The 25,116-nt window shown below is 55.7% G+C and overlaps 12 protein-coding genes across 12 annotated transcripts in view; 7 read left to right on the top strand and 5 right to left on the bottom strand.

Moving 5' to 3' along the window:
• The first annotated feature begins 1,447 nt into the window (after positions 1-1,447).
• Positions 1,448-3,351, top strand: K452DRAFT_319686 (carbohydrate-binding module family 1 protein). The gene is made up of 2 exons (XM_033544255.1): positions 1,448-2,214; positions 2,275-3,351. Exons 1-2 carry the CDS (start codon positions 1,540-1,542, stop codon positions 3,238-3,240), a joined length of 1,641 nt encoding a protein of 546 aa, XP_033395848.1. The 5' UTR covers positions 1,448-1,539; the 3' UTR covers positions 3,241-3,351.
• Positions 3,352-5,334: 1,983 nt separating this feature from the next.
• On the top strand, positions 5,335-6,111 carry K452DRAFT_299529 (uncharacterized protein; the record flags this gene model as incomplete). The annotated part of the gene is made up of 1 exon (XM_033542235.1): positions 5,335-6,111. The coding sequence occupies one exon, from the start codon at positions 5,335-5,337 to the stop codon at positions 6,109-6,111; it is 777 nt and encodes a 258-aa protein (XP_033395847.1).
• Positions 6,112-7,464: 1,353 nt separating this feature from the next.
• Positions 7,465-8,118, top strand: K452DRAFT_51875 (uncharacterized protein). Its single transcript, XM_033546783.1, has one exon. It carries the CDS (start codon positions 7,539-7,541, stop codon positions 7,875-7,877), a length of 339 nt encoding a protein of 112 aa, XP_033395846.1. The 5' UTR covers positions 7,465-7,538; the 3' UTR covers positions 7,878-8,118.
• Positions 8,119-8,224: 106 nt separating this feature from the next.
• On the top strand, positions 8,225-10,440 carry K452DRAFT_335200 (multicopper oxidase; the record flags this gene model as incomplete). The annotated part of the gene is made up of 5 exons (XM_033545220.1): positions 8,225-8,706; positions 8,764-8,954; positions 9,003-9,044; positions 9,256-9,918; positions 9,978-10,440. The coding sequence occupies 5 exons, from the start codon at positions 8,225-8,227 to the stop codon at positions 10,190-10,192; spliced, it is 1,593 nt and encodes a 530-aa protein (XP_033395845.1). The 3' UTR covers positions 10,193-10,440.
• On the bottom strand, positions 10,187-10,909 carry K452DRAFT_288901 (uncharacterized protein). The gene has a single exon (XM_033540744.1). It carries the CDS (start codon positions 10,583-10,585, stop codon positions 10,310-10,312), a length of 276 nt encoding a protein of 91 aa, XP_033395844.1. The 5' UTR covers positions 10,586-10,909; the 3' UTR covers positions 10,187-10,309.
• Positions 10,910-12,585: 1,676 nt separating this feature from the next.
• Positions 12,586-13,214, top strand: K452DRAFT_51849 (uncharacterized protein). The gene has a single exon (XM_033546782.1). It carries the CDS (start codon positions 12,738-12,740, stop codon positions 13,074-13,076), a length of 339 nt encoding a protein of 112 aa, XP_033395843.1. The 5' UTR covers positions 12,586-12,737; the 3' UTR covers positions 13,077-13,214.
• A 1,728-nt stretch (positions 13,215-14,942) lies between these two features.
• On the bottom strand, positions 14,943-15,575 carry K452DRAFT_212865 (uncharacterized protein; the record flags this gene model as incomplete). The annotated part of the gene is made up of 1 exon (XM_033536204.1): positions 14,943-15,575. A coding segment is annotated over one exon (633 nt), but the record flags the coding sequence as incomplete, so codon positions are not given.
• Positions 15,576-16,443: 868 nt separating this feature from the next.
• Positions 16,444-18,270, top strand: K452DRAFT_288899 (uncharacterized protein). Its single transcript, XM_033540743.1, has one exon. The coding sequence runs from the start codon at positions 16,485-16,487 to the stop codon at positions 18,201-18,203; it is 1,719 nt and encodes a 572-aa protein (XP_033395841.1). The 5' UTR covers positions 16,444-16,484; the 3' UTR covers positions 18,204-18,270.
• A 1,326-nt stretch (positions 18,271-19,596) lies between these two features.
• On the bottom strand, positions 19,597-20,209 carry K452DRAFT_309919 (uncharacterized protein; the record flags this gene model as incomplete). The annotated part of the gene is made up of 3 exons (XM_033543289.1): positions 19,597-19,611; positions 19,669-19,879; positions 19,935-20,209. 3 exons carry the CDS (start codon positions 20,207-20,209, stop codon positions 19,597-19,599), a joined length of 501 nt encoding a protein of 166 aa, XP_033395840.1.
• A 90-nt stretch (positions 20,210-20,299) lies between these two features.
• Positions 20,300-21,343, bottom strand: K452DRAFT_252755 (uncharacterized protein). Its single transcript, XM_033538260.1, has 5 exons — positions 21,228-21,343; positions 21,134-21,164; positions 20,828-20,975; positions 20,495-20,742; positions 20,300-20,442 (listed from the first exon to the last, which is right to left on the bottom strand). The coding sequence occupies exons 1-5, from the start codon at positions 21,242-21,244 to the stop codon at positions 20,425-20,427; spliced, it is 462 nt and encodes a 153-aa protein (XP_033395839.1). The 5' UTR covers positions 21,245-21,343; the 3' UTR covers positions 20,300-20,424.
• Positions 21,344-21,521: 178 nt separating this feature from the next.
• Positions 21,522-24,580, top strand: K452DRAFT_299524 (glycoside hydrolase family 31 protein; the record flags this gene model as incomplete). Its single annotated transcript, XM_033542234.1, has 3 exons — positions 21,522-21,603; positions 21,675-22,446; positions 22,501-24,580. 3 exons carry the CDS (start codon positions 21,522-21,524, stop codon positions 24,578-24,580), a joined length of 2,934 nt encoding a protein of 977 aa, XP_033395838.1.
• A 109-nt stretch (positions 24,581-24,689) lies between these two features.
• The window catches only part of K452DRAFT_335194 (uncharacterized protein), a gene marked incomplete at its 5' end in the record, with an annotated part of 2,548 nt that continues 2,121 nt past the window's right edge, over positions 24,690-25,116 (bottom strand). Inside the window, one exon of the mRNA XM_033545219.1 lies at positions 24,690-25,112. Within this exon, the coding sequence (XP_033395837.1) occupies positions 25,036-25,112 (77 nt within the window). The 3' untranslated portion in view covers positions 24,690-25,035. The remainder of the gene's footprint in view (positions 25,113-25,116) is intronic.

Here is a 25,116-nt window from a genome sequence, read left to right as displayed (position 1 = left end):
TTACCCAGAGCTCTCACCCAGGCAAAGAGGCACGCACTGCACAAAAGCATCCTCGTACATACCTGCACGCGTACGTGAACAGAATCAGAACATGCAGCGAGATACGAAGACACTTGCAAGCTTCAACGGCTCTGCCCTCGCCCATATTATATTGTGCCAGAAAGGCACGATTGCGATTAACAAGCTAGCCAATGGGTGCAGTTTGCGCCGGGGCGAAAGCGTGCCGTTTGCCATGTGTACTACATAACTACGGCTTTCGGGCACGGGATATATATAACATGACATAACATGGCCCTCATGCCCGCTTGCCGCGCCCGCGAGCCGTGTGCCATGCATGCGGTACGGATAACGGATTATCTGGTGCCGCGAAAGGGGGGAGCAGCGGGAAAGGCGTCCAGCCGTTCGTCGGCTCGGCGTGCCTGGCTAGCGGGTGCTGTTTGTAGCTGTGCTTTTGCATGGATGGCTGGGCCGGCCTTGGAGGTGCGCGGTGGGTAGGGTGGTTAATTATGCCGAGCAGCGCTTTTGTGGCGGCCCGCCGAAGATTGCGAGCTGACTACCTACCTACCTATTTGCGGTCGTGTCTGAGAGCTGTAGGCACGAGTAGGCTGCGTGTGTGTGTGCGTGCATGCATGGTCTTGGCCAGTGACGTGACGTGACGAGTGCCGCGGCGGCTGGGGGAGCGAGCGAGGCTTGAGTGTCGATCTTGTGCTTGTTTTGCGGCTTGGGCCCCTGGTTCTACCACCATGTATTGTACTCGATACACTATAGAAACATAGGCCCCCAATATACAATAACGAGCGATGGTGGCACGATTGGGGGGGATGGGGTGCAGGGATGTGGGGGCGCGTGTATGTGCGTGTGGGGGGAGAGTGGGCGCGGGCGTGGGCGCGAAACGGTGAGGGCTGCGGACTGAGGGACTGCTGGATGGTGATAGGAGAGAATGTGGGATTTGTTTGGAGAGACTGTTTGTTGTTTGTTATTTGTTCTTCGATTCGAGTGTTGATGCGTGTGAATGGATATACAAAAGGAAACATGGACGCCCTCGCATAGCATGACGCCGCGCGTCTTGTAGCGATCAGCAGGTGGTGATGGACTTGTCGAGTTACTCTTTGAAGCGGTCGAGAATAAGGTTGAGAAATTGAGCGAGGAGGGTTTAGAGTATACCTGCGACGGGATGTGCGACCAGATCGGCTCCAGACGGCGCCGCTAAACCCCCTTGAAACGTCCCCAAGCACCTCCTCGTCGGTCGTCTTGCCCTTTGCGGCCGCGCATCGTCCCCTGCCCCACGACTGTATCTCCCTTTCCGTCGGATCCTGCGCTTCGTTTATGCCGTCGACGGCCACTCTGCGGCCCGCAGCCCGGCTGTTCATGCGGCTACTGGCGTGTTTCCGAACATCGCAGCCTTGACCCCGTTTGATGTTTCCCCCGCCAAGGGGGGAGGGTTAAAGGTACATAGGTAGGCGCATCCGTTTCTGCTTTTCCAGAGTCAAGCACACTTTCTCTCTTTTTACTTTCGTTCTTTTTCGTGCTTGCCTCACCATGCGTTACTTTGCTTCCCTTGTTGCAGCTGCGGCGCTGGCGCCTACGCTGGTCGTGGGCCAGCTCTCTGGCTCTGTCGGCCCTCTCTCTTCTGCCTCGGACAAGGCCGCCACCAAGACGTGCGACGTGACCAAGTACGGCGCCAAGGCGGACAAGACGACGGACATTGGCCCCGCGCTGGCGTCTGCCCACGCCGACTGCAGCGAGGCGGGCGGTGTCATCGTCGTCCCCGAGGGTGACTACGCCATCGAGACGTGGGTGAAGCTCAGCGGCGGCAAGGGCTGGGCGCTGCAGATCGACGGCACCATCTACCGCACCGGCACGGATGGCGGCAACATGATCTTCATCGAGCACACGAGCGACGTCGAGGTCTTCAGCAGCACGGGCGCCGGCGCCTTCCAGGGCAATGGCTACGAGTTCCACAAGGACGGCAACATCAAGGGCCCCCGTATCCTGCGCCTGTACGAGGTCACCGACTTCTCGGTCCACGATCTTGCTCTTGTCGACTCCCCCGCCTTCCACTTCTCCATGGACACGTGCGAGAACGGCGAGGTTTACAACATGGCCATCCGCGGTGCTGAGATGGGCGGTCTGGACGGCATTGACGTCTGGAGCAACAACATCTGGGTCCACGACGTCATGGTCACCAACAAGGACGAGTGCGTCACGGTCAAGGTAAGAACATAGGTACACATTTATTATATAAGTGACGGATCAGCTGACACCCCCGCGCAGAGCCCCTCGAAGAACATCCTCGTTGAGAACATCTACTGCAACTGGAGCGGTGGCTGCGCCTTCGGCTCGCTGGCCGAGGACACGGACATCTCGGACGTCGTGTACCGCAACATCTACACGTACAAGTCGAACCAGATGATGATGATCAAGTCGTACGGCGGCAGCGGATCGGTCTCGAACGTGCTGTTCGAGAACTTCATCGGCCGTTCCAACTCGTACTCGCTGGACATCGACCAGTACTGGTCGTCGATGAGCGAGGCGGAAGGCGAGGGCGTGCAGCTCAACAACATCACGTTCAAGGGGTGGCGCGGAACCGAGGCCGACGGCCACTCCCGCGGCCCCGTCAAGGTCCTCTGCGCCGACGGCGCGCCCTGCACCGACATCACCATCACCGACTTCCAGATGTGGACCGAGTCGGGCGACGAGCAGACGTACTCGTGCCAGAGCGCGTACGGCAGCGGCTTCTGCCTCAAGGAAGCGTCCGGCTCCGACGCCGCCGCCTACTCCGCCACCACCTCCGTCGCCAAGTCCGCCCCGACGGGCTACAAGGCCGACACCATGCCTGACGACCTGGACGAGTCGTTCGGCTCCACCGCCTCCATCCCCATCCCCGAGATGCCGGCGTCCTTCTTCCCGGGCGTCGCGCCCATCAGCGCCCTCGCTGCCGGTGGTGGCGCCAGTGCCGCGACCCCCACCCCCGTCGCCGCTGTCGCTGCTGTTGTCAAGGTCTCCGCCTCCTCGGAGCCGGCCGCTTGGACCCCGTCTGTCGCCGCCCCGACCGCTGCTGCTACGACTGCTGCTGCTACGGCCGCAGCGGAGTCCCTCGATAAGGGCTCAGTGGACTCCGCGCTCGGCCAGCTCAAGCGCTACGAGCAGTGCGGTGGCTCCGGCTGGAAGGGCGCCGGCAAGTGCGCGAGTGGCACTAAGTGCCAGGAGCAGAACTCGTGGTACCACCAGTGCATCTAGATGCTGCGTGCGTGTGTGAGGGTGTGTGAATGGCTGCGCAGTGTGCCTGGGTTTTTTTATTGGGATATACTGTAGATATTTAGTACTGTTGATAAAATGTGTATAACTAGCATTGCTTTGCTGTCTGTATTTTTGAAAATTGAAATGCTGTGTGGTTTGCGTGCTGTGTGAGATGATACATGGGCACCTATTGTTACACAGAGAGGCATGCCCTTTCCTTTCAAAGAAAACCCCCCAGCGAAAGCTGCGCGGACGCTCTGACGCACTGTACTGTATTAGACAAGACGTACGGCACAGCCTATCCTAAGGCAGGACCAAGACCGGCGGACGGACAGTGGACTTGCGCATGCTGTTAGTGTTAGCTCCATCGTGCCGTGCAGTGTTCCAGGCTCAAACCTAACACTACCATCCAAGCACTCGAAGCCTGCCTAGGTAAATACCTTACCTACTTACTATTCACGGTTTCTCATAAAACCACCTCACGCCACCCTACCCTTCTTCTCTGCCGTCTCTGTAGCGGCGACGAAGCGCATGCGTATTAATGTTGGGAGTGGGATAGGGCGTGCCGTGCTCGGCGAATACTGCGGCGGGCCGGCGGCTTTTCGAGGTAGGGTGCTGATTGTTGATGGGATTGTATGTAGCGTGGTGTAGGGGGGATTGCCTAGCTTGTTTGGCTGCTGGCGTGTGGCGTAGTGATACTAATAGGCTGGTTACGAATAAGCGAGGGAGGGAGGAAGTGCGAGAGTGGGTGCTAGGGGTAGGTGGGAGGTGCGTTGCTGAAGGTAGGTGTTAGAGTCAGTACCGTTTACCTGCAGCTTAAGCCCGCACATGCACACCGCACAGCTCCTAACTACTGAGATATGAAGATGGGACTCGCGCTGGCGTTGTCTTGGGCGCTAAGCGCGAGAGCGTGAAGCCCGAGAGCGTGGTGTGTAAGAGTGTAGAGAAGATATCTACTATGTCGTAACTTATAAAACTAAGGTACCGGATAATTTACCTATCCCTTTCTAGATATTTTACCTACCCCTCGACTATATATTAAGTAAAATCTACGATACCTATAGAGTACTCCTTAGGAACGTATAGTAGACTATTATACTACGGCTAGTATATACTATATAACTACGTAAAAGTAAAAATATATAAGGTATAATTATACTTAAAAGGGTATAATAGTAAAGATATATACGAGTCCTAAGGTATACTCTAAAGATATAAAGGTAGAGGTATATACAAGCCCTAGAGTATACTCTAAGGGTATAAAAATAAAATATTAAAAAGGTTTAAAGGTACTTATAAGGGTATAGAGACGGAAAATTTCATAGAGTAGAAAACAAATTATATAATTCTATAGATGCTATTACGTAAGGTGGGCAAAATATCTAGAAGGGGTGGGCAAATCATCCGGTGCTAAAACCAAGCGTGCTTGTTAGCGGAACGTCTAGTGAAGTAGCGCGGTTAGAAGCTGCTTTATGTTCGAATTCCGTTACTAAGGGCGGGCTACCTAGTAAGCTGCCTATTTAAGTAGTAGAAGTAAAAGCTTGGTCCGAACTGGGGTTTCTCTTTGGGTTGGTGGTTGGTGGTTGGGGGTTGTGACTGTAGCGTGCTGTGGTTGATGTTGTCCTGGAAGGGGGTTTTTGTTTTGTGCGCTTGTGCATGTGTGTGTGTTGGTGTAGTTTCTGAAGACACGTCTTGGGGTCCGCTTCGGGTATTGATTAAGGTTATATTAAAGCTTAATGCCTTCGTTGTTATGTCAGTTACTTGAAGGGCAGCTACCTAAAACATTACTCTCCACCCTCCGACACAACCTGATATCAGCTACAACAGCTTCCGCTCATGCTCATGGAGTAGCACTAGACAATAACAGCGCCGCTTGAGAATATCGCTTCCTTGGTCATCGCTTTATAGCCGCCGGGCAGTGAAGTGAACGAAACAGGTTGCAAAGACGTCACTTCAGCCCAGCAAGCACCGGATCCTCAATACGACATACATACAGTCCACGACCTTGCCGTTACAGCGACCGCGCCGTCAAACCCAACTACACCAACCTCACTCTCAACGCCCACAACAACCAACCACCAACCCACGCCCACAATGTCACCCCAACCACAACCACCACAGCCAACATACCCCTCGCTCCCCGACCTCCCCTGGCCCCCAAAACCTCTCATCATCCTCCTCGTCCTCCTCGGCGCCCTCCTCGCCTCCGCCGCACTAATTGTCTACCTCATGCACGTCCCGCCCCCGCCCTTCAGCCACACTATCGCTGGGCGCGCTTGGAAGGGCTTTGTACGGTGCTACTACCGCTACTACCACAACAACAACTACTACTACTACCACGACATTAACTACTACGGCAACGGCGACGCCGACGAAAGTGCTGACGCCGACACCGTGGAACTAGCGCGCTTGCGCCCCGGTGTGGAGGGGGGACGCACCACGGCGCTGAGCTCGCCGTTCTTGGACAGCGCGGTAGCGTCGCCGGTGCTGCGTGGGCGTGGGGGTGGGGTGTCTACGCCTGCGACGGCATGCGAGGCTGGCATTGCGGCGTGGGATACTGGCATCGACACTCGCACCGGCAGTGACTTCGACACCAACTCCGACGCCGGCGCGCGCTTCAACTTCAGCTTCCGACGCGGGCCCAGGGACGCCGGCGCGTACACGGCCGTGCATGCCACTGGAGAGGACGACGACAGTACGTCCGACCACGACCGAGAGCAACACCAAGAACTCCCGCCCTGGCTCGCACGCATAGCGCGCGCCATGGACCGTGCAGCTGAGGAACTCGCGCGCCTGACGCAGGGGGATGGCGGAGAGGGGGAGCTGGTCATGAGGGTTACGGCGGAGGAGAGGGGGGGTGGGGTTGAGTAGGTGGTGAGGTTGTGTGGATGGGATGGGGATGGAGGTGGGGGTTTGTTTTTTCGGGCACAGTTGGGGCGGCCCGTTTTTTGTATCTTTTTTATTTTTGTTTTTGTTTTGGCGGAGGGGTTTGGGGTTCCGTACAGCGTGGGAGTGGAGTCCGCGACGTGATGAGGCGACAAAGCGCGCGATTGAGCTGCGGCCACGATCGGTGGCGGGAGGACAGAGTCACAAAAGATCGGTGGCGGCGGAGGAGGTAGGGCACGCCGTGTCCTGAGCGGGAGGAAAGTACATACATACATACACAAACGATCCTCGGTGTGGATAGGACAGGACAGGATAGCCTGGGGCATCACAGGCACGTCGCCGCTCTACGGCATGCGCGCATAGGTGTCAGCCTTAGCCGCAGGGCCGTGGAGCCGACGCTGGCAGTGCGACGGGCGGAGGAGGGTAGATAACTAGGTAATGCGGAGGCTGGCTGGATGGAAATAGATGCGTGGGGGAGGGCTGGGCCTAGGAGTATGTAATATCTTAGAAAGCACTAAGCAGCCACCCGTCGGACGGAGCGATGGCGATTAGCTTTTTGGGTTGCTGGGTTGGGCTGGGTCCCGGTGGAGTGGTAGAATTGTGTTTGTAGGGGGGTTGCTTGCTCTTGCGTGCCTTTGGGTGCGTACCTAGTGGTTGTCCAAAGAGTGCGTGGTGGGTACGGTAGACTTGACTGCACAGGCGGTCACGGAGAGGGGGAAACAGATAAGAGCGTGTGCAGACTGTACGGAGACAAAAACCATCGCGCCCGCTGAAGAAGAGGATGCACGAACCGACAATTGTTGTTCCTATTTCCATCCGATGCAGCATCGCCGGCGTAGAAAGTTTGTTTTTCGAATCTTCAGCGAAGTACAAGTACATGGACTGAAAGCGTGGCGGATGACGGTGGCTTGATCGGCTGGCTGGGGCTGAGGTGAGTGAGTGGTGGCGTGGCGTGGAGGTGGAGGATCGACGACGAGTCACTGGTGCTGCGGGGGGAAGGCGAAACTGTGCGACGCTGAGATATATTTATGCCTTCACGTGGACGTGGTTCCCATGACTTTGAGACCATCTGCTGACTGTTCCCACCGCTGGTGCCAAGGTTGATGGAGTGGTGATGTGGGTAGGTGGTATTCTACCTCGTTACAAGAGACACAAGCACGACGGGACAAACGGATTCAGACGGAGATGAAGGGTGGGTTGTTGTGTGTCCACCACGGCCGAGCGGACCGGACGCCGAGTCGCGCCTCCGAGCTGGATGTTCCGCTCTTGGCGTCGACGACGACATGTCCTCATTCCTCAACGCAAACGACTCCGCCTCCCGTCGTACACGCATACGCGCCTTGCTGACCCGCAGCGCCTTGCAGGGTTGTACCGCACCACCATCCCGACCTCATGCATATTGCCTTGAGTTTATGCTGCCGCCAGGCCCAGTCATTCCCTGCCACTGCCAGCCTTCTGTGTCGGCGAAGCACTGTCATACCAGTCGTATCCCATCCCTGCTCCGCCTGAAACAAGACTTGCAGTTGTCCACGGTACCTGTTCATTGTTGCTTTTGCTATTTCGTTTTAGCATGCCATTCTCCCCCATTGTGCATCACCACTTTTTTTGTTTTCCCCTCCGCGCCATGCTTTGCCGCCGGACTGTCTCTCTTTCGAGCACATACTACGTCCATGTCTCTGCGAATCGGGCGGTGCGTCCACATGGCCAGGCACCGGCGTCGACGATACCTAGTCACTGAACACGGTTCCTAGCCGCTCGGCCGATTCCGTCGGACGTGCTTGGATTAACCTACCGTTAAGCGCCTCCTAAGCGTGCATTGCCACAATCTTGATCTATGACCGGCTCTTTCTCTTGCTGGCGCGGAGGCTCATGCTGCCGACTTGTCGATGGTACTACTGCATCATCGCCGTGGCAATCAGGCCTGTGACCCTGCCCGACTTTTATAATGCGTTCGCGCCCACGTTGCTGAGGTGAAGTCAAGTCAGATGCACACTTTCACTTGGCCGCGCTTAAAGAAAGACTTGACACCCGCTTCTCTCGACACTTTTTTCCTCTCTTAAATTTTCCTTTCCCTTTCTACTGACACCATACCATTCTAATGTTTTGGTTACCGCTCTTCCTGGGCCTTTCGGGGCCGGCGCTCGCAAAGACCGTGAGTCTGGACTGGGAAATTGGCTGGGTCACGGCAGCTCCGGACGGCTACACGCGTCCTGTCATCGGCATCAACGGCGAATGGCCTCCGCCGGTGCTGGAGGCGGATGTCGGCGACACCATCACCGTCAACGTCAAGAACGCGCTGGGCAACGAGACGACGGGGATCCACTGGCATGGCATGTGGATGCGCGGGCAGAACGAACAGGACGGCGCAAACGGCGTCACGCAGTGCTCGATTCCTCCGGGCGACAGCCTGACCTACTCGTTCACCGCTTACCCGGCCGGCACCTTCTGGTACCATAGCCATGAAAAGGGCCAGTACCCAGACGGGATCCGCGCGCCCATGATCATCCACGACACGGAATCCAATTCCACGGACGGAGGTTTCGACTGCGAGGAGGAACATATCCTAACCGTTTCGGACTGGTAAAACGGGAACATGCTCCGACCGATCAGATTTGGGCATCGCTGACATGCAGCAAGGTACCACGAGGAGATGCCCATTCTGGCTAGCCAGTACCTGGATCCCTCCAACGTCGACGGCATCATGCCCAACCCAGACACGAGCCTGCTCAACGATGGCCAGCCCGCCGAATACAGCATCAGGCCCGGGCAGCAGCTGCTCTTCCGCATCATCAACCTGTCGGCCCTCGCCAACTACTTTATTGAGTTTGGTGCGTAGTGCGCACATGACATCAGACGGGCAAGGCTGACGAGGACAGAGGGTCACGACATGACCGTTGTGGAAGTCGACAGCGTTCCAGGTAAGCACCTTGTCGATTGTTGCCGTCCCCAGCCGCGACGCGCACCGCATCCGTGCCTGGTCCATCCCCTTTGGGCAAACCCGATCAAACGGGTTCGTCGTTGTTGCGCCCATGTTCCACCGTCTCGCCAATCACGCCGCCCAGTCTTCTGACTGTCACTGACTACTGACCGACCGTCACGACCGACTGACACTTACTGACCGTCGCACAGTGAACCCGCAAACACTGCAGACGCTGACCATCACGCCGGGGCAGCGCTACAATATCGTGATCACGGGGCTAGCCAACGCGTCGCGCAATTACGCCTTCACAACCAAGATGGACGTGCTAGGCTACGAGAACCACGGGATCCTGCGCTACAGCGACGCCTGGGCGGACCCGGCGCCCCACAGCATCGACACGTACAACCGCGGCGAAGAACAACAATTCATCCCCGCGGACGGCGAACCCCTCCTCGGCCCCGTCGCGCAGACCATCACCCTCGACGTCAACAACGTCTACATTGCCAACGTCGGCCACCGCATCACCCTCGGCAGCGAGCCGTACATCGGCCCGCCCGTGCCCTCGCTGTACACGGCGCTGACGACGGGCGCCGCGGCCGCCGATCCCGCGCTCTATGGCCAGGTCAACGCGTTCGTCCTCCAGGCCGGCGACGTCGTAGAGGTTATCGTCAATTCCCGCGATGGCGACGGCGCCCATGGCCACCCGATGCATCTGCATGGCCATGTCTTCCAGGTCCTGATGACCGAGGACACGGCCTATAATGGCAGCAAGGCTTTCGCGACTGTCCCCATGAAGCGCGATACTGTCAATACCGTCCCCGGAGGTAGCCTGGTCATCCGCTTCCGCGCCGACAACCCGGGCGTCTGGCTCTGTGAGTCCCCCATCCCATCATTCCCATTCCTCCCACCATCCCTTCACTAACACCAAAAGTCCACTGCCACCTCGAATGGCACCTCCTCGCCGGCATGTCGGCGACGTTCATCGAAGCCCCCGACAAGATCCAGCAGACCATCTCGGTCCCACAGGCGCATCGCGATCTCTGCAAACGGCAGAACAAGCCCACGGAGGGGAATTGCGCCGGCTGTACAAGAAATACGACGGATACGGCGTGCTGTCGGGTTTATGAGCGGGATCCGAAGGGGTGAGTTGTGTGTGTGTGCTGTGTTGTGTTGTGTTTGTGGGAGGGGGGAGGGGATGGTGGAGGGGTGGTTGTTGTTGTTGGCCAGGGAAAGGAGGGCTGTGCTGTGCTGATTTACGTTGCATTACACTGCACTGGATGACGCTGACTCCATGGTGTCGCGGTAGGGCGCTCGTCGACCCCAACAAGCCGGATGCGCGGTGCTGGCGCGGGCCCTCAGGGAAGCCGGGCAAGGGCGGTAGTGGCAGTGAGGCAAGGAGGAGCGTGAGGGGCTAGAAGGAGTTAGGCGGTGGGTGCGCAGCGCGCTGTGCTGTGCTGGTAGCAGAGTGCGGGGGTTGGGGGTTGGGGCTGAGGGTTGAGGACGGGGCGAGGTAATGCGCGGAGGATGAGGGGCATACATGTAGACGCGGCGTTTTTATTTTTTTGTTTTTTCGGGATGCGCGTACTGCGTGCTGGCTTGCGGCTGAAAATCCTATGTTTGCGTTTGCGTTTGCGCGCTTGCTCTAGAGGGCTTTTTTCTTTTTCTTTTTTGCTTTTGCCTTACTTTATTTCTTCACCTCTTCACTTCTTTGCGTCTTCATTGCTAGGCATGGCTACTACAACGACGACGACAATGACGACTAGTCTTTAGCATTCGGCAGAAGTAGGGGGTAGGGGTAATTAGCTCGTTTAGGCAGCTTAATGCACGTTCTTTATTCGGCTGTAGAGAGTATTTACTATAGTCTACCTTTTGTGCTTGGTTTTTATTACTATTAATTAATACTAGAGGACTCTTAAAGCGTGCGTCCGTACTATTATATACTTTCATTTAATATACTTATTTACGAGTTAGGCTGTTGCGTATACTGCGTAATAGTTTATAGGGGAGGTAGTTACCTACCTAGATAGCTAAACGTACTTATATATATCCTATACGTATAGGTCTATATATAGCCTTAACCTCACACCGTCTTCACGCGTACCGCATACTAAACTCTACAGAAAGCACTTCTACCTATCCCGCTCATAAACATCTACGTACCACCGCAGCCACACCAGCACCCCTCCCGCCCCTTACCACCTCACCACGGCAACAACGCCTCTAGCTATAGCTAGTTGCGGCAAGCACGCCTCGCTCATAACAGCGGACGGAAGGCTACTTGCATACATATACGCAGTACATATATACACGTGCGCACGAGGGAGCGAAGAAGTTACACTAGTAAGGCGTGCGGAGCGAGATCTAACCACGACTAAGCCTCGGATGAGGTCGAGGGCTTTGTTTCGTCCCTCCTATGGTAGACGGTACTGCGTGGAAGCGGAAGCGTGTCTTGTCGTTTTAACTTTGGATGTTTTAGATACTATACGCGTACCTATATGCTCCTGTAAGTAGTTGTGAGCGCTCCCTATAGATCACTCCTTATATAGACGTAGAGCTAGAATTCGTAGCTAAATACATCGTTCATGGGGGTACGCGCATTGTAGCAGCATCTTTCCCCCTCCGACCATCGTAGTACCGGTAACGGGTAGCTGCAGCGCGGGCAGAGAGACAACGGACACAAACACAAACAGACAGAGAAAAAGGACGTAAAAAGACATGAAGACGAACCAACTGCAAATCCAGTCATTACAACACAGGCTATCCCTTCCTTCCCCCCCTCCAGCCGCCCAAACCGCGCCGTTCATGCACATCGCACATCGCGCATCGCTCACCGCACACAGCAGCAGCACCGCAGCGCACCACCCCTCATCCCGCACGAAGCAGCGAAGCGGCGACACCGCAACCGACCTCGGGCCCGGCCTCAGACTAGACTCAGACTCACTCAGACTCAAGCTCAATCTCGGGCTCGGGCGCGGGCCTTACTGACACTATGACCCGTCCATTGCCCCAAACCATAGTTACTTACTTGTGTCTACCGCTCGTGTGCTCCGAATAGTAACAGTACGTACGAGCATGCGCTACCTACAGACGTGCCGCGCGTCGGGACGGCAACGGCGCGCTTCTCGGGCGGGTTCAGTTCAGTTCGTGCGCTTCGTGCATGCGGAGGGGATGGTTGGTTGCATAACGCAGCGCGCGTCTGCCCGTCCGCTCGCTCGCTTTCGCCGACCGCCGACTGTGCAGGCGGGACGTCGTTATGGCGACTCTGCTGTGGATTACATAGTCATGGATAGATAACTATGAACTGGGTTAGGTTGGGCTGTTGGGTGAGATAACTCACATCCATCTCGACCTTTTTCTCTCACTACCACTGCTACTGCTCCACTCTCACTCTCGTTGCCTTTCATGTCACTTGTCACTCACTTCTCACTTCTCACTTCTCACTTCTCACATCACATCGCAACCCCAACCCCAAAGTCCCCACTTCACTCCCCACAGCACCCCCAACACCCCCACCCCACCCCGGCCGAGCCGCACAAACCCCAGACACAACCCCCGCCGCGCACAAATCCGATCGTAGTAATTGCACCTAGCACAAACACGTCCACAACACAGCACACATCCCTCGCGTCGTCGTCGTCGTCGTCGTCGTCGTCGTCGTCGACGCCGTGTCACATCACCACCACCACGATCGATGACCCCTGTCCATGCCATTGCCCTGTCGGCCCCACGCACGCACGTACGGTATGCGTTCGTGTATGTATGTACTGTATGTTTGCTTTTCCCCCTTTGTCTCTTGCCTCGCGTGAGTCTGAGTGCTCGCGTGAGTGTGCTTGCTTGCTTGCTTGCTTGCTTGCTTAACGCCTCTTCTCATCTCCGCCATGCGTGCGTGCAATCTTCTCATCTCCGCCATGCATGGCGGGCTGCGCGCAGCCGAGTCGACGGCGTCATGACAGCGCGGGTGTGCGCCCGGGGCGCGCGGACGCCGACGAAGCCACTTCGCTTAGGAGTATTGCTGGGTATACGTAGGTAGGTACGAGGAGTGGACGGGAAGATGGCGGGGGTGTCGGGCCTGCGTGTAGGTTTGCCTTCCGAGACATAGGTGGCGGGGCGTGTGCGCCCGCGCGTGTGCGGACGCGACGTGATGCGATGAGATTGATGTGCGCGACCAGAGAAGCAGGAACAGCAAGCAGGCAGGTACGCCGTAGGAGCAGGGACGATGATAGATGGATGCTACGATGCTAGGTAGGTACAGTAGGTAGGAAGAAGAGAGGAGTCGGATAGTTTTTGGTCTACGGGCTGTCGAGAATGGAGAGTGGAACGTCTGCTACTGCTACTGCTGCAGCAAACAGGAGCTTTTCCTCCCCCACCACCCCCCCACTAGCAAAGAACCTTGGTATCCAATATCAAAAGCGCGCTTCCTTTCATCTCATCGAGAAAGAACCCGAAAACCATCCAAGCCTGCCTACTCGTGTCACCACCACCACCACCACCACCACCACCAAGCCAATGCCAACACCCAACTAACCCCCTTCTCAAACCCCCCATCAATCTAACCCATCGCCTGCCCTCAAAACTTGCGGGGCCGAGTTATCGGCGGCGGCGGGAACTCACCATAGGACCAAACCACTCCTCTAGGTTTGCGATTCGTCTCGAGTCTCCTGCCCAACGAATCCGAAATCACGGGGCGCACCACCAGCTCGTCGGCACCGGGCGGAGGCGCGAGGTTGGGGTCGGGTATGCTCCCCGAGTCGACAAAGTCCATGTCGTCCACGCCGTTGAAGTCGACGAGCGAGTCGAAGCTCGGCTTTTCGCTCGGGGGTGTTCGTATTCTTGGACCGGTGGGTTTGCCTGGCAGTTTGCGTGCCCGGTGAGCTATGGGGTTCGTGTGCTTGGACACGAACTCGAAGAGGTCAATGTGGCACAGATTCGCTACGCTCTCCAGTGTTTTCGTGCCGGGAATCTTCAACATCTCAGAACGTGCCTTGGGCTTGCGTTCTGCAATCGCGAGAAGCGTGCTGTCCGAGGCAACCACGTTCGGCGCCAGTTTGCTCAACATCGAGATACGATTGCGTAGGCCATGCAGAGCGTTGAGGAAAGGGCTTCGGTTTCCAGAGGACCCGCCACCAAGAAGTTCATCGAGTGGTGGCAAAGGTGTGTCATTTGACTGGGGTGTCGCCTCGTCAGTGCCCACATTGGCTCCAGCAGGGTCCACGTCGGGCATTGGCATGCACTCCGCAGCCTTCTCGCGGATGAGGCTGTAAAAGCCCCTTTCGTCGAGAACGGGAAGGTTGTAGGTAGCAATGGTCTCCAGCTTTCGCTCCGAGACGTCTTGGCCAGTGACCACATAAGTCGTAGTTTCGTCTGGTTCTGTCATGACCTCTCCACCGCACGCCCGGACCAATTCTTCTGCCTCGTCCCGACTGATGGCCTCGAGTATCCCGGTGAAGAGAAACTTCATGTCACAAAGCGCTTCCTCCGCTCCGGGTGGCAAGGTCTTGACTGTCAATGCTTCGCTGTCGAAGGAACGTACTGTTTCCAGCCATCCTTTGCCGTACCGCTCAATTTGACCTCCACTCATGCCATAGATGGTAAATAGTTCTTCGGTAGTCTTAGGTCGGCTGGATGCAATGGTTCGTAGCGTTATGTCGGTCGCAATCATCCATGCCGGCCTATTGTCGTGACGGTAGAAAAGCCGACGGCGCGCTTTCAGAGCCTCGAAAAGAAGTGAATCTTCACGGTTAAGCTCACCTGCACACTTCACGGCAGCCTTTGCGGATTCTTTTTCTCGCTTTTTCGCTCTTTTCTCGATTTCCTTGTCCTCCTCGGCTCCCAAACTTGGTGTGCTGCCTGGGTACGCGGCCCGAACGGGCATGTTGAGTTCTGCAAAAGGAGGATGCGGTGCCGGCGGGTCCATTGCGATCCTTTTGTTGTTCAGAACCTGATAAAGCACGAAGCTCGCATAGGCGTCAGCAGCAGCATAATCTATCTGCGACTGGTTCAGCGACCTGGTCCAGTCGCTCGTCCGAACATCGCCCTTGTGTAAAGGCCATCCCAAATGCATCTCTGTGAGCTCCGCAAGAGCTACTGCAGCTTTTCTAACCGTGCCATTGGGCAATCGCTTGCCCTCAACCAAATTGTGTAGATGGCTGGCTTCAACAAATCCTTGGGGCCTCAGGAGAAAAAACTTTCTCAGTCGTAGACCGTCCGCACGCCAAACCATCACTCCGGTCTTTATGATTTTGGGTGACTCAATTAGTTTTTTCAGCGAGGGTGCTATGATGTCTCGAACAGTATTCCCCTTGTGACGGGCGACATGGAACAGAGCGACCCGATCACCAGTAGCGACTTGAATAAGAGAGACGTTCTCCTTGAGAGTATATGCGTCTTGCGCCTTCCATTCCATGTCGAAGCCCACAACTTTTTCGCCCAAGAACTCTTTAGCAACGCTCTCAGACTCTTCGAGGGTGCGGCAGTAGTCGACCTTGATACTCTGACCTTCAGGTCCGCGGAACAATGTGTGGCTGAAAAAGGTCGGAGGAGGCGGCTCAGTCCTGATCTCATTCGAGGGCAGATCGGGATATGGTGATGTGGGGGGAATGGTGTAGGTGAACTCGTATGGGTCCTCGACTGGCGGTTCCACGACTGCCGTCTCTACTGCTTCTGTGAGCTCGCCAGCCTCGGGCTCAGCCTGAACTTCAACCATTCCTGCGTCTGCGGGTTCTAGTGAGATTTCGGCGCCCGACCCGTCGTGGTCATGTTGTCCCAGTTCCTGACGACCGAACTCGGTGCTTTCGGGCGCGACATGGTCGGCAAGGATGGACTCGTCAGCGGGCATGCCGTTGTCGAAGTTGCGATCGTTCTCGAAGGTGCGCAAGGCGGGCTGAGGGTGAAAGGCGCGGAAGAGGGCGGGCGTATAGGTAGTGGCGCGGTACGACATACTGGCGCGTGGGAGAGGACATGTGTAGAGTCGCGCTCTGAGCGTGGCATGCAATCCACGGACGTGTACCGGCCTCATAGTCTTGGAGAGTGTGGTGGCTACCTAGAAGCCAGCCATACCAGATGCGGCGTCGCAATGAAGTGTCAGAGAGTAGCGCAGGAAGCGAGACGCCAGGGCGCGTCGCGCCTTCACGTGTAGGGGTCTGTGCGACGAGTGTGTAGGTATGTGCGAGTCTACCACCGTCGAGGAGTGAGTGGTTATAGTATTGAGTTTTGCATCTATTTAAATCGTCGTAGTTTGGAGCTTGCGAATCTGTTTGAAATACACGTGTCGTGTTTGTCTGTCAGTGTGCCAGCCCAGTCACCAGTGTGCCGCGATCCAGCTGCCGCGCTCGGTCCATCACGTGCCCAAAGCTCCATCTGTCAAGGTCCCCACCATTGACTGCTCTTCCATCTTCCATCCGTCTCTCCACTCTCTCCACTACCTGGACATGTTAGCATAATGGACGACCCAAAGTCTCCCAAAGACAACTCCAACGCACCCGACCGCTCTCAGAAGCCCGACGACCCCAGCCGCTTCGATCCCTTCGTCGCTTTCCGTCGCTACGCCGATGACCAAGTTTCCGCACTCGTGAACACCCTGGTCGGCCTGCCCGCCACCTTCCGTGACCACGCTCCCGCTGCCGCAAATGATGACAAGGAGGTCGCAAGTGGCAGCGTAGATGTCTGGTCCAAGGAGTGGTCCACCTCTAAGCGGGACGGTGACAACGATGACGAAAAAGACGTCGCCCGCACGCCGAAATGGTCCAAGAGCTGGTCTTTCGGCGGAAAGAAGGTAGAGCCCGAGGTCATCGAGGACAAGGATGGGAACAAGACCTACCACTGGTCTGGATCCTGGAGCTGGCCGCCAAAAGACGACGACAGGAAGGCGCAGGAAGATGCGGACAAAGAAGACGCTCGGCAGCGGGATGCTCTTCAGGAAGCCAGACGTCGCGCAGATGAGGAGCTGGAGCAAATGTCCGAGCTTTTCAAGTCATGGTTTGGTCCAGACAACCCCGAAGAAGAGAAGCGGCCGTCCCGCGGGCGGAACCTGCTGGACTGGATCTGGCCCGATAACAATGAGAGCGACAGCCCACACCGGAAGCAGGACATAGTGCAAGACATGGAAGACCGGATTAAGCAGCTGGAGAGTGAGTTCCGCGGCGTCCACAACAGTTTCTGGGGACCCCGCCGCGGCGACGGCAAAGAGAATGACCAGGATCGGGAAACCGATTCGTTCCCTTGGGATGCTTTCCGCCATCCTTTTACCTCGTTATCACGTCTCCACTCTGCGCTTCCACCCAACCAGGTCGAGGACAGGCTCTTATGGCTCCATTCACACCCCTACTCTCCGGTGAGGCTGGAAGCCGAAGCCGAAGAGCAGGGCGTTGATAGCCCAGCGTACATTGACGCCTTCAACGACCTGATGGCCGTCACCCAGGGCCGGCGGCCGATGGGCTGGCACTCCATGTGGGTTTCCCCCGGCTTCTCCTTCGCGAGGAACGCTTACGTCTACGCTCATCTCTATGATACCCACCCCTGGACCAGAGAATTCTGGCAGAACGTTGAGGAGGGTGGTGAATGGCACGTCCCCAAAAAGCAGTTGAAAATCGAAGACAACAGCAACAGCAACCAGACCGAGCATCGCTACCCTGGCGTCCGCGAATCCGACTACCCGACATCTTCGCGCGGAAACGGCTCCTCCTCTTCGACCAACGCACAGGACCGCGCCGCGAGCGACGATGCTCCGCAGACCGAGCTAGACATGTACGAGCGCTTCCTCGACTCCCCCAACACGCACCCCCCACAAGCGCCCAGCGGTGGTGATGCGCCACCATCAACCCCTCCGTCCTCGACGCCACAGCAGCAACAGCCTGCCTCGACCAACACCGGCATCGTCAACCCCGCCAACTCGCGCATCCTGTCCACGCTCACCACAACCGAGCGCAACACCGCCCCCGACGGCACCGTGACGACGCGCGTGGTGCTGAAGAAGCGCTTCGCCGACGGCCGCGAAGAGTGCTCCGAGACGGTCAACACGGCCAGGGGCGACGGCTCGGGCTCTCTCGGCGGTGGAGGCGGCGAGAATAACAACGGCAGTGGCAGTGCTGCTGTCGCGGACTATGATGGTGAGCGTGCTGCGCAGAATGGCAGCCGTGGCGGCTGGTTCTGGTCGCGTTGACCGGGCTGGGCTGAACGGCTTGGGGAAGGTCGGTGTGGGTTCTAGGCGCTTTTCTTTTTTTTTTTTTTTAAAGTGGGCTTTGCTTTTGGGAAAGTGGCGCTTTAGGTATACCATTCTCTCTTCTCTCCTCCTCCTCGTGGTGGCGTTTCCCTGGCTTGTTTCCTTCGTTGGTTAAACCACTATTACCTACTTACCTACCTACCTACTTGCCTACCTACGTGTGTTTAAGCTCCGCTCTCTGCTCCGGCTGTCGTGTTTGTAGCTCGCAATACAGATTGGTATTTCTGGTTTGCTTGTGCTCTTTTTAGTGAGGTGGTGTGGCACATATCTACGTTTGCGTACGTGGATATGTATGTATGGGTGCGAACGGCTTGCGGATACTGGTGCTGTGTGGAGTATGCGGGGACGTGAAGCGCACCGGGCGAGAATACTTGGTTGCTTCCATGGGGATAGGGCCGGATGCAACACGTCCATACAGAGACAAATGTTTCATTCTAGTACTATACAATTACTCAAGGTCGTATCACCGTGCAAGGGTAGGGAATGGGAGGAAGGCAGCGGAGGCGAGGAACGTGGCAGTGGAGAAGCGGAAGGAGAAGCGGTGGAATCGACAGCGTCGAAAATATGAAAGACGAAACTTTCTTTTTCTTAGGCAATGTAGTATAGCAGTCAATTTATGTACTGTATCTGTTTTCCAGTCTTATATCAAGGTTCTTTGTAGACACTGATATGTTCTTATGCTGTTGTAGGACGTCGATTCGGGTGGGTTTAAATAGGTCTATAGCTGGATAAGGATAAATAGTTAAGAGTTTAGCTTTTAGTCTTTAGAGCTATATAGGAGATTTGTTTCTCGGGATGATAGTTTACTTCCTAGCTTGTTAAAAGCCGTAGAGTTCGGGGGATATATTATAGTTAAGGTGGATTAACCGTAGGTTTTCTGTAATAGTATAAATAGCTTCGTGTGAAGATAGTAGTAGAATTCTACGATATTATCTTGAAACCTCTAGGGTTATATAATACCTACTTTCTTAGGGTGACGGGTTCCTTCCTATTCTTCTTAATATTATGAAGTCGGGGGATTATATCTTGGTCTAAATATATTAAGTATAGGATTTTTCGTAATTGTATAAACAGCTTCGTATAGATATAGGGATAATATCTTACGATATAATCCTCGCCGTTTCCTCCTAATAATAGCTTTTATTATTATAATATATAAGATAGCTTCTATCTAGTTAGTACCGTGTTACTTTAGACGACTTAAGGTAACTTGTATTATAGTGGTTTGAACTTCCTTCTAACGGCATAGCATAATTCATATGTATTTGGTTCTCGCTTACTATAAATGGCCGTAGATGTGTTTTCTATAGCTAGCTCTAACCCCTACGCGACTTCAGTCAACTTCTGTCTAGTTTCTGTTTAGTAGTATTAGTCCGTCTCAGTATACGTGTATATATATACTGACGCTAATTACCACTAGATAGAAGATGGCTTTAGAGCACATAAACCTTCCATCAACTTCTCGTATATGACAATCTTTAACATGGTCGGATTCGTAGATTCGGTCTGCGGTGCGAATTCTAGCGTAGGTGGAGCAGTAGTAGCGATATTGTGGCACCATGAGTGGCTTCGTGAGGTCCGACGTAATTGTTCGAAAATGGTACTGCTCACTCATGCTAGCAGCGAGATTGACAGTGCTGATGTTGGTCTTCACCGAATATATGGACGTACTTCGCTGCTGCTAGCCTTAGACATGGGACAGATGCGTCAAGGATGGTCATGTACTGCGCAGTAAATGCTCTCGTCATCTTTTCGGCCTCGTGCAACTCGTGAAATATGATAATTGTAAGAATCGTGAGCCTCGATTTTGTTGCACAGGATGTGTTATCCGTTCGTAAGACAGATGGGAATTGTAAATCGTCGGCCTCGATTTCAGCACCTTGGCGAGGTGTGCTTGGGACAGCTTGGTGCTTATGAACCCAAGGAATGGCGCCTTTGTCCCTCATATGCACAAGGTAATTGCAATCATGACAAGCAACAGCCCTGAAATGGACATCAGTCACGACTCGTAGCAAACAAATGGTTGTCACTGAGGAGTCAAGCTTGTGTGGCCGAAAGTTCCCGGCTGTGGAAGTTTGTTTTTTATATTCAGTTCTATGGAGCCGTCATCTCATGCTAGTTGCCATATTAATGGCACATCAGGGTCAATCTCCCCGAGCGTTCAGGCCTTCTCGTAGATCTACGGCGATGTTAGCACTGCAAACTCACTGACAGAACCCCATCAAACTTACCCAGTCGAAGGCGTTCTGCTTCCAGCTCTGAACCTCCTCAGGCTTGAACCAGAGGTCAATCTCCTTCTTGGCGTTCTCGACGGAGTCGGAGCCGTGGCAGACGTTGCGGCCGACGTCGATAGCGAAGTCGCCACGGATGGTGCCGGGGGCGGAGGCAAGGGGGTTGGTGGCACCGAGGATGGTACGGCCGGTCTTGACGGCGTCACGGCCCTCCCAGACCATGGCGCAGACGGGGCCGGAGCGCATGTCTGCGGGTTGTTGTCAGTGAGCATTCAGTAGTAGAAGTGAAGCTCGGAGGTTAGCCCTCCGAGCCGAAAGGGGAGGCGGCCATACAGGTGATCAGACCCTTGAAGAAGGGCTTGTCGCTGAGGTCGGCATAGTGCTTCTCGAGGTGCTCCTGGGAAGGAGAGACAAGCTTGATGGCGGCAAGCTTGAAGCCACGGTTCTCGAAGCGAGAGATGATGGGACCGACCAGGCCGCGCTGGTGAAAGTTAGCAAAGTGTCGGGCCCCTGGGCGGCGAGCGGGGTGTTTGGGCGATGATTGCAGCTCCGAAAAGCACGCGGCTCACGGGGCTTGCAATCTCGGGGTGAAACCAGGTTCCTCGGATGTGAGGAGAGAGGCGGAAGAGGCTATCTTACCTGGACACCGTCGGGCTTGATGGCAATGAAGCTGTTCGGAGTTAGCTTCGCTGGCAACAACAACCCCTCACTTGGTAGAAGGCGGTCAACGTACGTCTGCTCGGTAGTCATGTTGTCGGTGTTTGATTGAGCTTTGGCTTGATTGACTTTGGTGAGAAGAGCGCGGTCTTTGGGTCGGAGGTGCTGGAAGATAGGAGGAGAAGCGGGAGGGTTTTCCATTGAGGGGCGGGATCTTTTCGTCAACATGGTGGGGCTTAAGGGCCGCCAGTCACGTGCCCGTCGCCGGGGCATCCTGGGGAAAGCTAGCTGTCCATAGCGCCCATCATCTACACGACAAGTCCTCCACTGTCACTGCTCCACGGACGGCAGCTCGACACTCTCTCGAATCATGTCCGCGGGCATCCTGTCCTCGAGATTGGCTTTTGCCTTTCTCCTGCTCGCGACCCTCTGCGCCCTGCTCACACCGGTCGGTACGTCCATCGCTCTCAGACCACGTTGAGCTTGTCGAAGCTCCATCGAACCTGCTAACGCTGCCCACCAGAGTCGGTGAAGCACGGAAACTTCAAAACATGCGATCAATCAGGCTTCTGCAAGCGCAACAGAGCCTACGCTGACACTGCATCCCACCTTGCCCACAACTGGGAATCCCCCTACAAGCTCGATTCTAGCTCCATCACCTTCCACAACGGCCAATTGTCTGCCGTGGTCCTCAAGAAGATCGCCACTAGCGGTGAGGAGGTCCGCCTCCCACTCACCGTAACGTTCCTCGAGTCCGGCACCGCCCGTGTTACCCTCGACGAGGAGAAGAGACAGAAGGGCGAAATTGAGCTACGTCACGATAGCCAGGCACGCAAGGAGAGATACAACGAAGCGGAAAAATGGGCCATTGTTGGCGGACTCGACGTCAGCATGGGCGCTGCGGTCAGTGCCGACGCTCCAGAGGGCACCACCAAGGTGGTTTACGGCCCTGGGGGCAAGTTCGAAGCTGTCATTACCCACGCTCCTCTCAGCCTTGAGTTCAAACGTGATGGCACGAGCCACATCAAGTTCAACGAGCGCGGCTTGCTGAACCTGGAGCACTGGAGGCCGAAGATTGAGAAGGAGAAGAAAGAGGGCGAAGAGGCGGCGACCGAGGAAGCCGACAAGGACGCAGGTGAGGACGAGAGCACCTGGTGGGAAGAGTCGTTTGGTGGCAACACCGACAGCAAGCCCAGAGGTCCTGAGAGCGTTGCCCTTGATATCAGCTTCCCCGGTTACGAACACGTCTATGGTATTCCGGAGCACGCTGGCTCCTTGTCGCTCAAGGAGACTCGGTATGATTTCCATCTCGCCGTCCATTTATTGAACCACTACTGACACTTTCAAAGCGGCGGAGAAGGAGCTCACTCTGAGCCCTACCGTCTCTACAACGCCGACGTCTTCGAGTACGAGATGGACAGCCCCATGACCCTCTATGGCGCTATCCCCTTCATGCAGGCCCACCGGAAGGATTCGACCGTCGGTGTTTTCTGGTTGAACGGTGCCGAAACGTGGATTGATGTCGTGAAGTCCAAGAGTGCAGCCAACGCTCTGAGCCTTGGTGTTGCCGGCCACACTGATACCCAGACTCACTGGTTCTCCGAAAGTGGTCTCTTGGACGTTTTCGTCTTCCTCGGTCCCGAGCCAAAGGACGTCATCAAGAGCTACAGTGAGCTGACTGGCTTCACTCAGCTCCCCCAGCAATTTGCTATTGCCTACCACCAGTGCAGGTGGAACTACGTCACTGACGAAGACGTTATGGATGTCGACCGCAAGTTCGATAAGCACGACATTCCTTACGACGTCATTTGGCTTGACATTGAGTACACACATGAGAAGAAGTACTTCACGTGGGATCCTTTGACCTTTCCGAAGCCAAAGGAGATGCACGCCCAGCTTGATCAGCACGACCGTAAACTTGTGGCTATCATTGATCCCCACATCAAGAACACTGCCGATTATCCCATCATTGATGAGTTGAAGGGCAAGGATCTTGTGGCGAAGACCAAGGAAGGCAAGCAGTACGAGGGCTGGTGCTGGCCGGGTTCCTCTTACTGGGTCGACTGCTTCAACCCCGCGGCCATTACCTGGTGGAAGTCTCTCTTCAAGTACGACAAGTTTGTTGGCTCCTTCCCTAACACCTTCATCTGGAACGACATGAACGAGCCGTCCGTTTTCAACGGCCCCGAGACCACCATGCCGAAGGATAACATGCACTACGGCAACTGGGAGCACCGCGACGTTCACAACATCAACGGCTTGACCTTCCACAATGCCACTTACGAAGCGATGCTTGAGCGCAAGTCTGGAGAAGTCCGTCGTCCGTTCGTCTTGACCCGTTCTTTCTTCTCTGGCAGTCAGCGTCTCGGCCCCATGTGGACTGGTGACAACCAGGCCAAGTGGGACCATCTTGCTGCTTCTATCCCCATGGTTCTGAACCAGAACATTGCTGGCTATCCCTTTGCCGGTGCCGATGTCGGTGGTTTCTTCGGCAACCCCGAAAAGGACCTGTTGACGCGCTGGTACCAAGCCGGTATCTGGTACCCGTTCTTTAGAGGCCATGCTCACATTGACACGCGCCGCCGCGAGCCCTTCCTTGTTGGCTCGCCCTACAAGGAACTCATCACGCAGGCCCTGCGTCTCAGATACGCCCTCATGCCGGCTTGGTACACTGCCTTCCACGAGGCTAGCGTTACTGGCGCTCCCATCGTCCGGCCAAACTACTATGTTCACCCGGGCGACGAGAAGGGCTTTGCCGTTGACGACCAGCTGTACTTTGGCTCGACTGGTCTCCTCGCCAAGCCCGTCACCACGGCTGGAGCCGAGAGCGTGGACATCTACATCGCCGATGACGAGACCTACTTTGACTACTTTGACTACACCACCTACTCTGGTAAGGGTATGCACACGATCAAGGCGCCCCTCGAGAAGATGCCTCTTCTCATGCAGGGTGGCCACATCATCCCTCGCCGTGACCGCCCTCGCCGCAGCAGCGGTCTGATGAAGTTTGATCCGTTCACGCTCGTCGTGGTCCTGGACCGCGCCGGCAGCGCCGAGGGCTCGCTGTACCTCGACGACGGCGAGACGTTCGACTATCAGCAGGGCGCGTACATCCACCGGCGCTTCCTGTTCGACACGACGACGAACGCGCTGACGTCGGTGGACATTGCGACCAGCGGGTCCAAGACGGCGGCATATCTCAAGGCCATTGCCAAGGTGCGCGTCGAGAAGGTCATCTTTGTGGGCGCGCCGGACGCGTGGGCGGACAAGACGGAGGTCTATGTCAGCGAGGAGGGCGCCAAGGAGAGCCAGCGCAGAAAGAAGGCCGGCATTGCCTTCCACAAGGGCGAGAATGGCAAGACGAACTACGCCATTGTTCGGGACCCAAAGGTGGGTATTGGTAAGGGATGGAAGATTGACCTTTCGTAGATCGTTGCGAGAGGGGTTTTTGGGCAAGCCTTAGCGAAACAGATATGATAGATGTTGGAATGTGGTCACGAATGTTCTAGGTAAATAAAATGCTTGCGACTGGGTGATGTGGTGGGTCGGTTGCGTTCTGGTGTCTATATGGGAAAGTGAAGTGGGGCTTGATGATAGGGTGAATTGAGTGTGGTGATATATTTTGGTGAGGTTAAGGAAGCTGTCTTATGTATATACATGAGCAGAATCGAGTTATGTACGGACTCTTTCAAGTACCACTGGCGGCTTCTCCAAGTGGTAGTGATGGCTTCCGCTTTACAAGGATGCAAATTATGCATATGGCTTCGTTTGAAAAGCCTCTCACGCAGAGCTCGCCCATCACTACCATTCGCTGTCCACGCCTCCACCTCCCCCCGTCACTGTCTCTTCTCCATACCGACAACACGCCACAACCCCCCGCAAAACTAATCAAAGAACTCACTTAACGAATCCAGCCAGCCGCCGCCCTCTCCACCACCATCCCCACCCGCACGAGCCAGATCTTC

This window comes from Aplosporella prunicola, assembly GCF_010093885.1.
Source record: "Aplosporella prunicola CBS 121167 unplaced genomic scaffold K452scaffold_17, whole genome shotgun sequence".
NCBI lineage: Eukaryota > Fungi > Ascomycota > Dothideomycetes > Botryosphaeriales > Aplosporellaceae > Aplosporella > Aplosporella prunicola.
The sequence above is the reverse complement of the archived record's forward strand: the minus strand, read 5'-3'. Positions and strand labels throughout refer to the sequence as shown.

What these genes read in the sequence shown, in the direction of transcription:
- K452DRAFT_319686 (XM_033544255.1), top strand. Translation starts at nt 1,540, where the DNA reads ATGCGTTACTTTGCTTCCCTTGTTGCAGCTGCGGCGCTGGCGCCTACG. An exon ending in ACGAGTGCGTCACGGTCAAG is followed by an intron (nt 2,215 to 2,274) that starts GTAAGAACATAG and finishes ACCCCCGCGCAG; the next exon opens with AGCCCCTCGAAGAACATCCT.
- K452DRAFT_51875 (XM_033546783.1), top strand. Translation starts at nt 7,539, where the DNA reads ATGCTGCCGCCAGGCCCAGTCATTCCCTGCCACTGCCAGCCTTCTGTG.
- K452DRAFT_288901 (XM_033540744.1), bottom strand. Translation starts at nt 10,585, where the DNA reads ATGTATGCCCCTCATCCTCCGCGCATTACCTCGCCCCGTCCTCAACCC.
- K452DRAFT_51849 (XM_033546782.1), top strand. Translation starts at nt 12,738, where the DNA reads ATGACCCCTGTCCATGCCATTGCCCTGTCGGCCCCACGCACGCACGTA.
- K452DRAFT_288899 (XM_033540743.1), top strand. Translation starts at nt 16,485, where the DNA reads ATGGACGACCCAAAGTCTCCCAAAGACAACTCCAACGCACCCGACCGC.
- K452DRAFT_252755 (XM_033538260.1), bottom strand. An exon ending in TCAAGCCCGACGGTGTCCAG is followed by an intron (nt 20,976 to 21,133) that starts GTAAGATAGCCT and finishes AACTTTCACCAG; the next exon opens with CGCGGCCTGGTCGGTCCCAT. An exon ending in CTTCAAGGGTCTGATCACCT is followed by an intron (nt 20,743 to 20,827) that starts GTATGGCCGCCT and finishes AACAACCCGCAG; the next exon opens with ACATGCGCTCCGGCCCCGTC.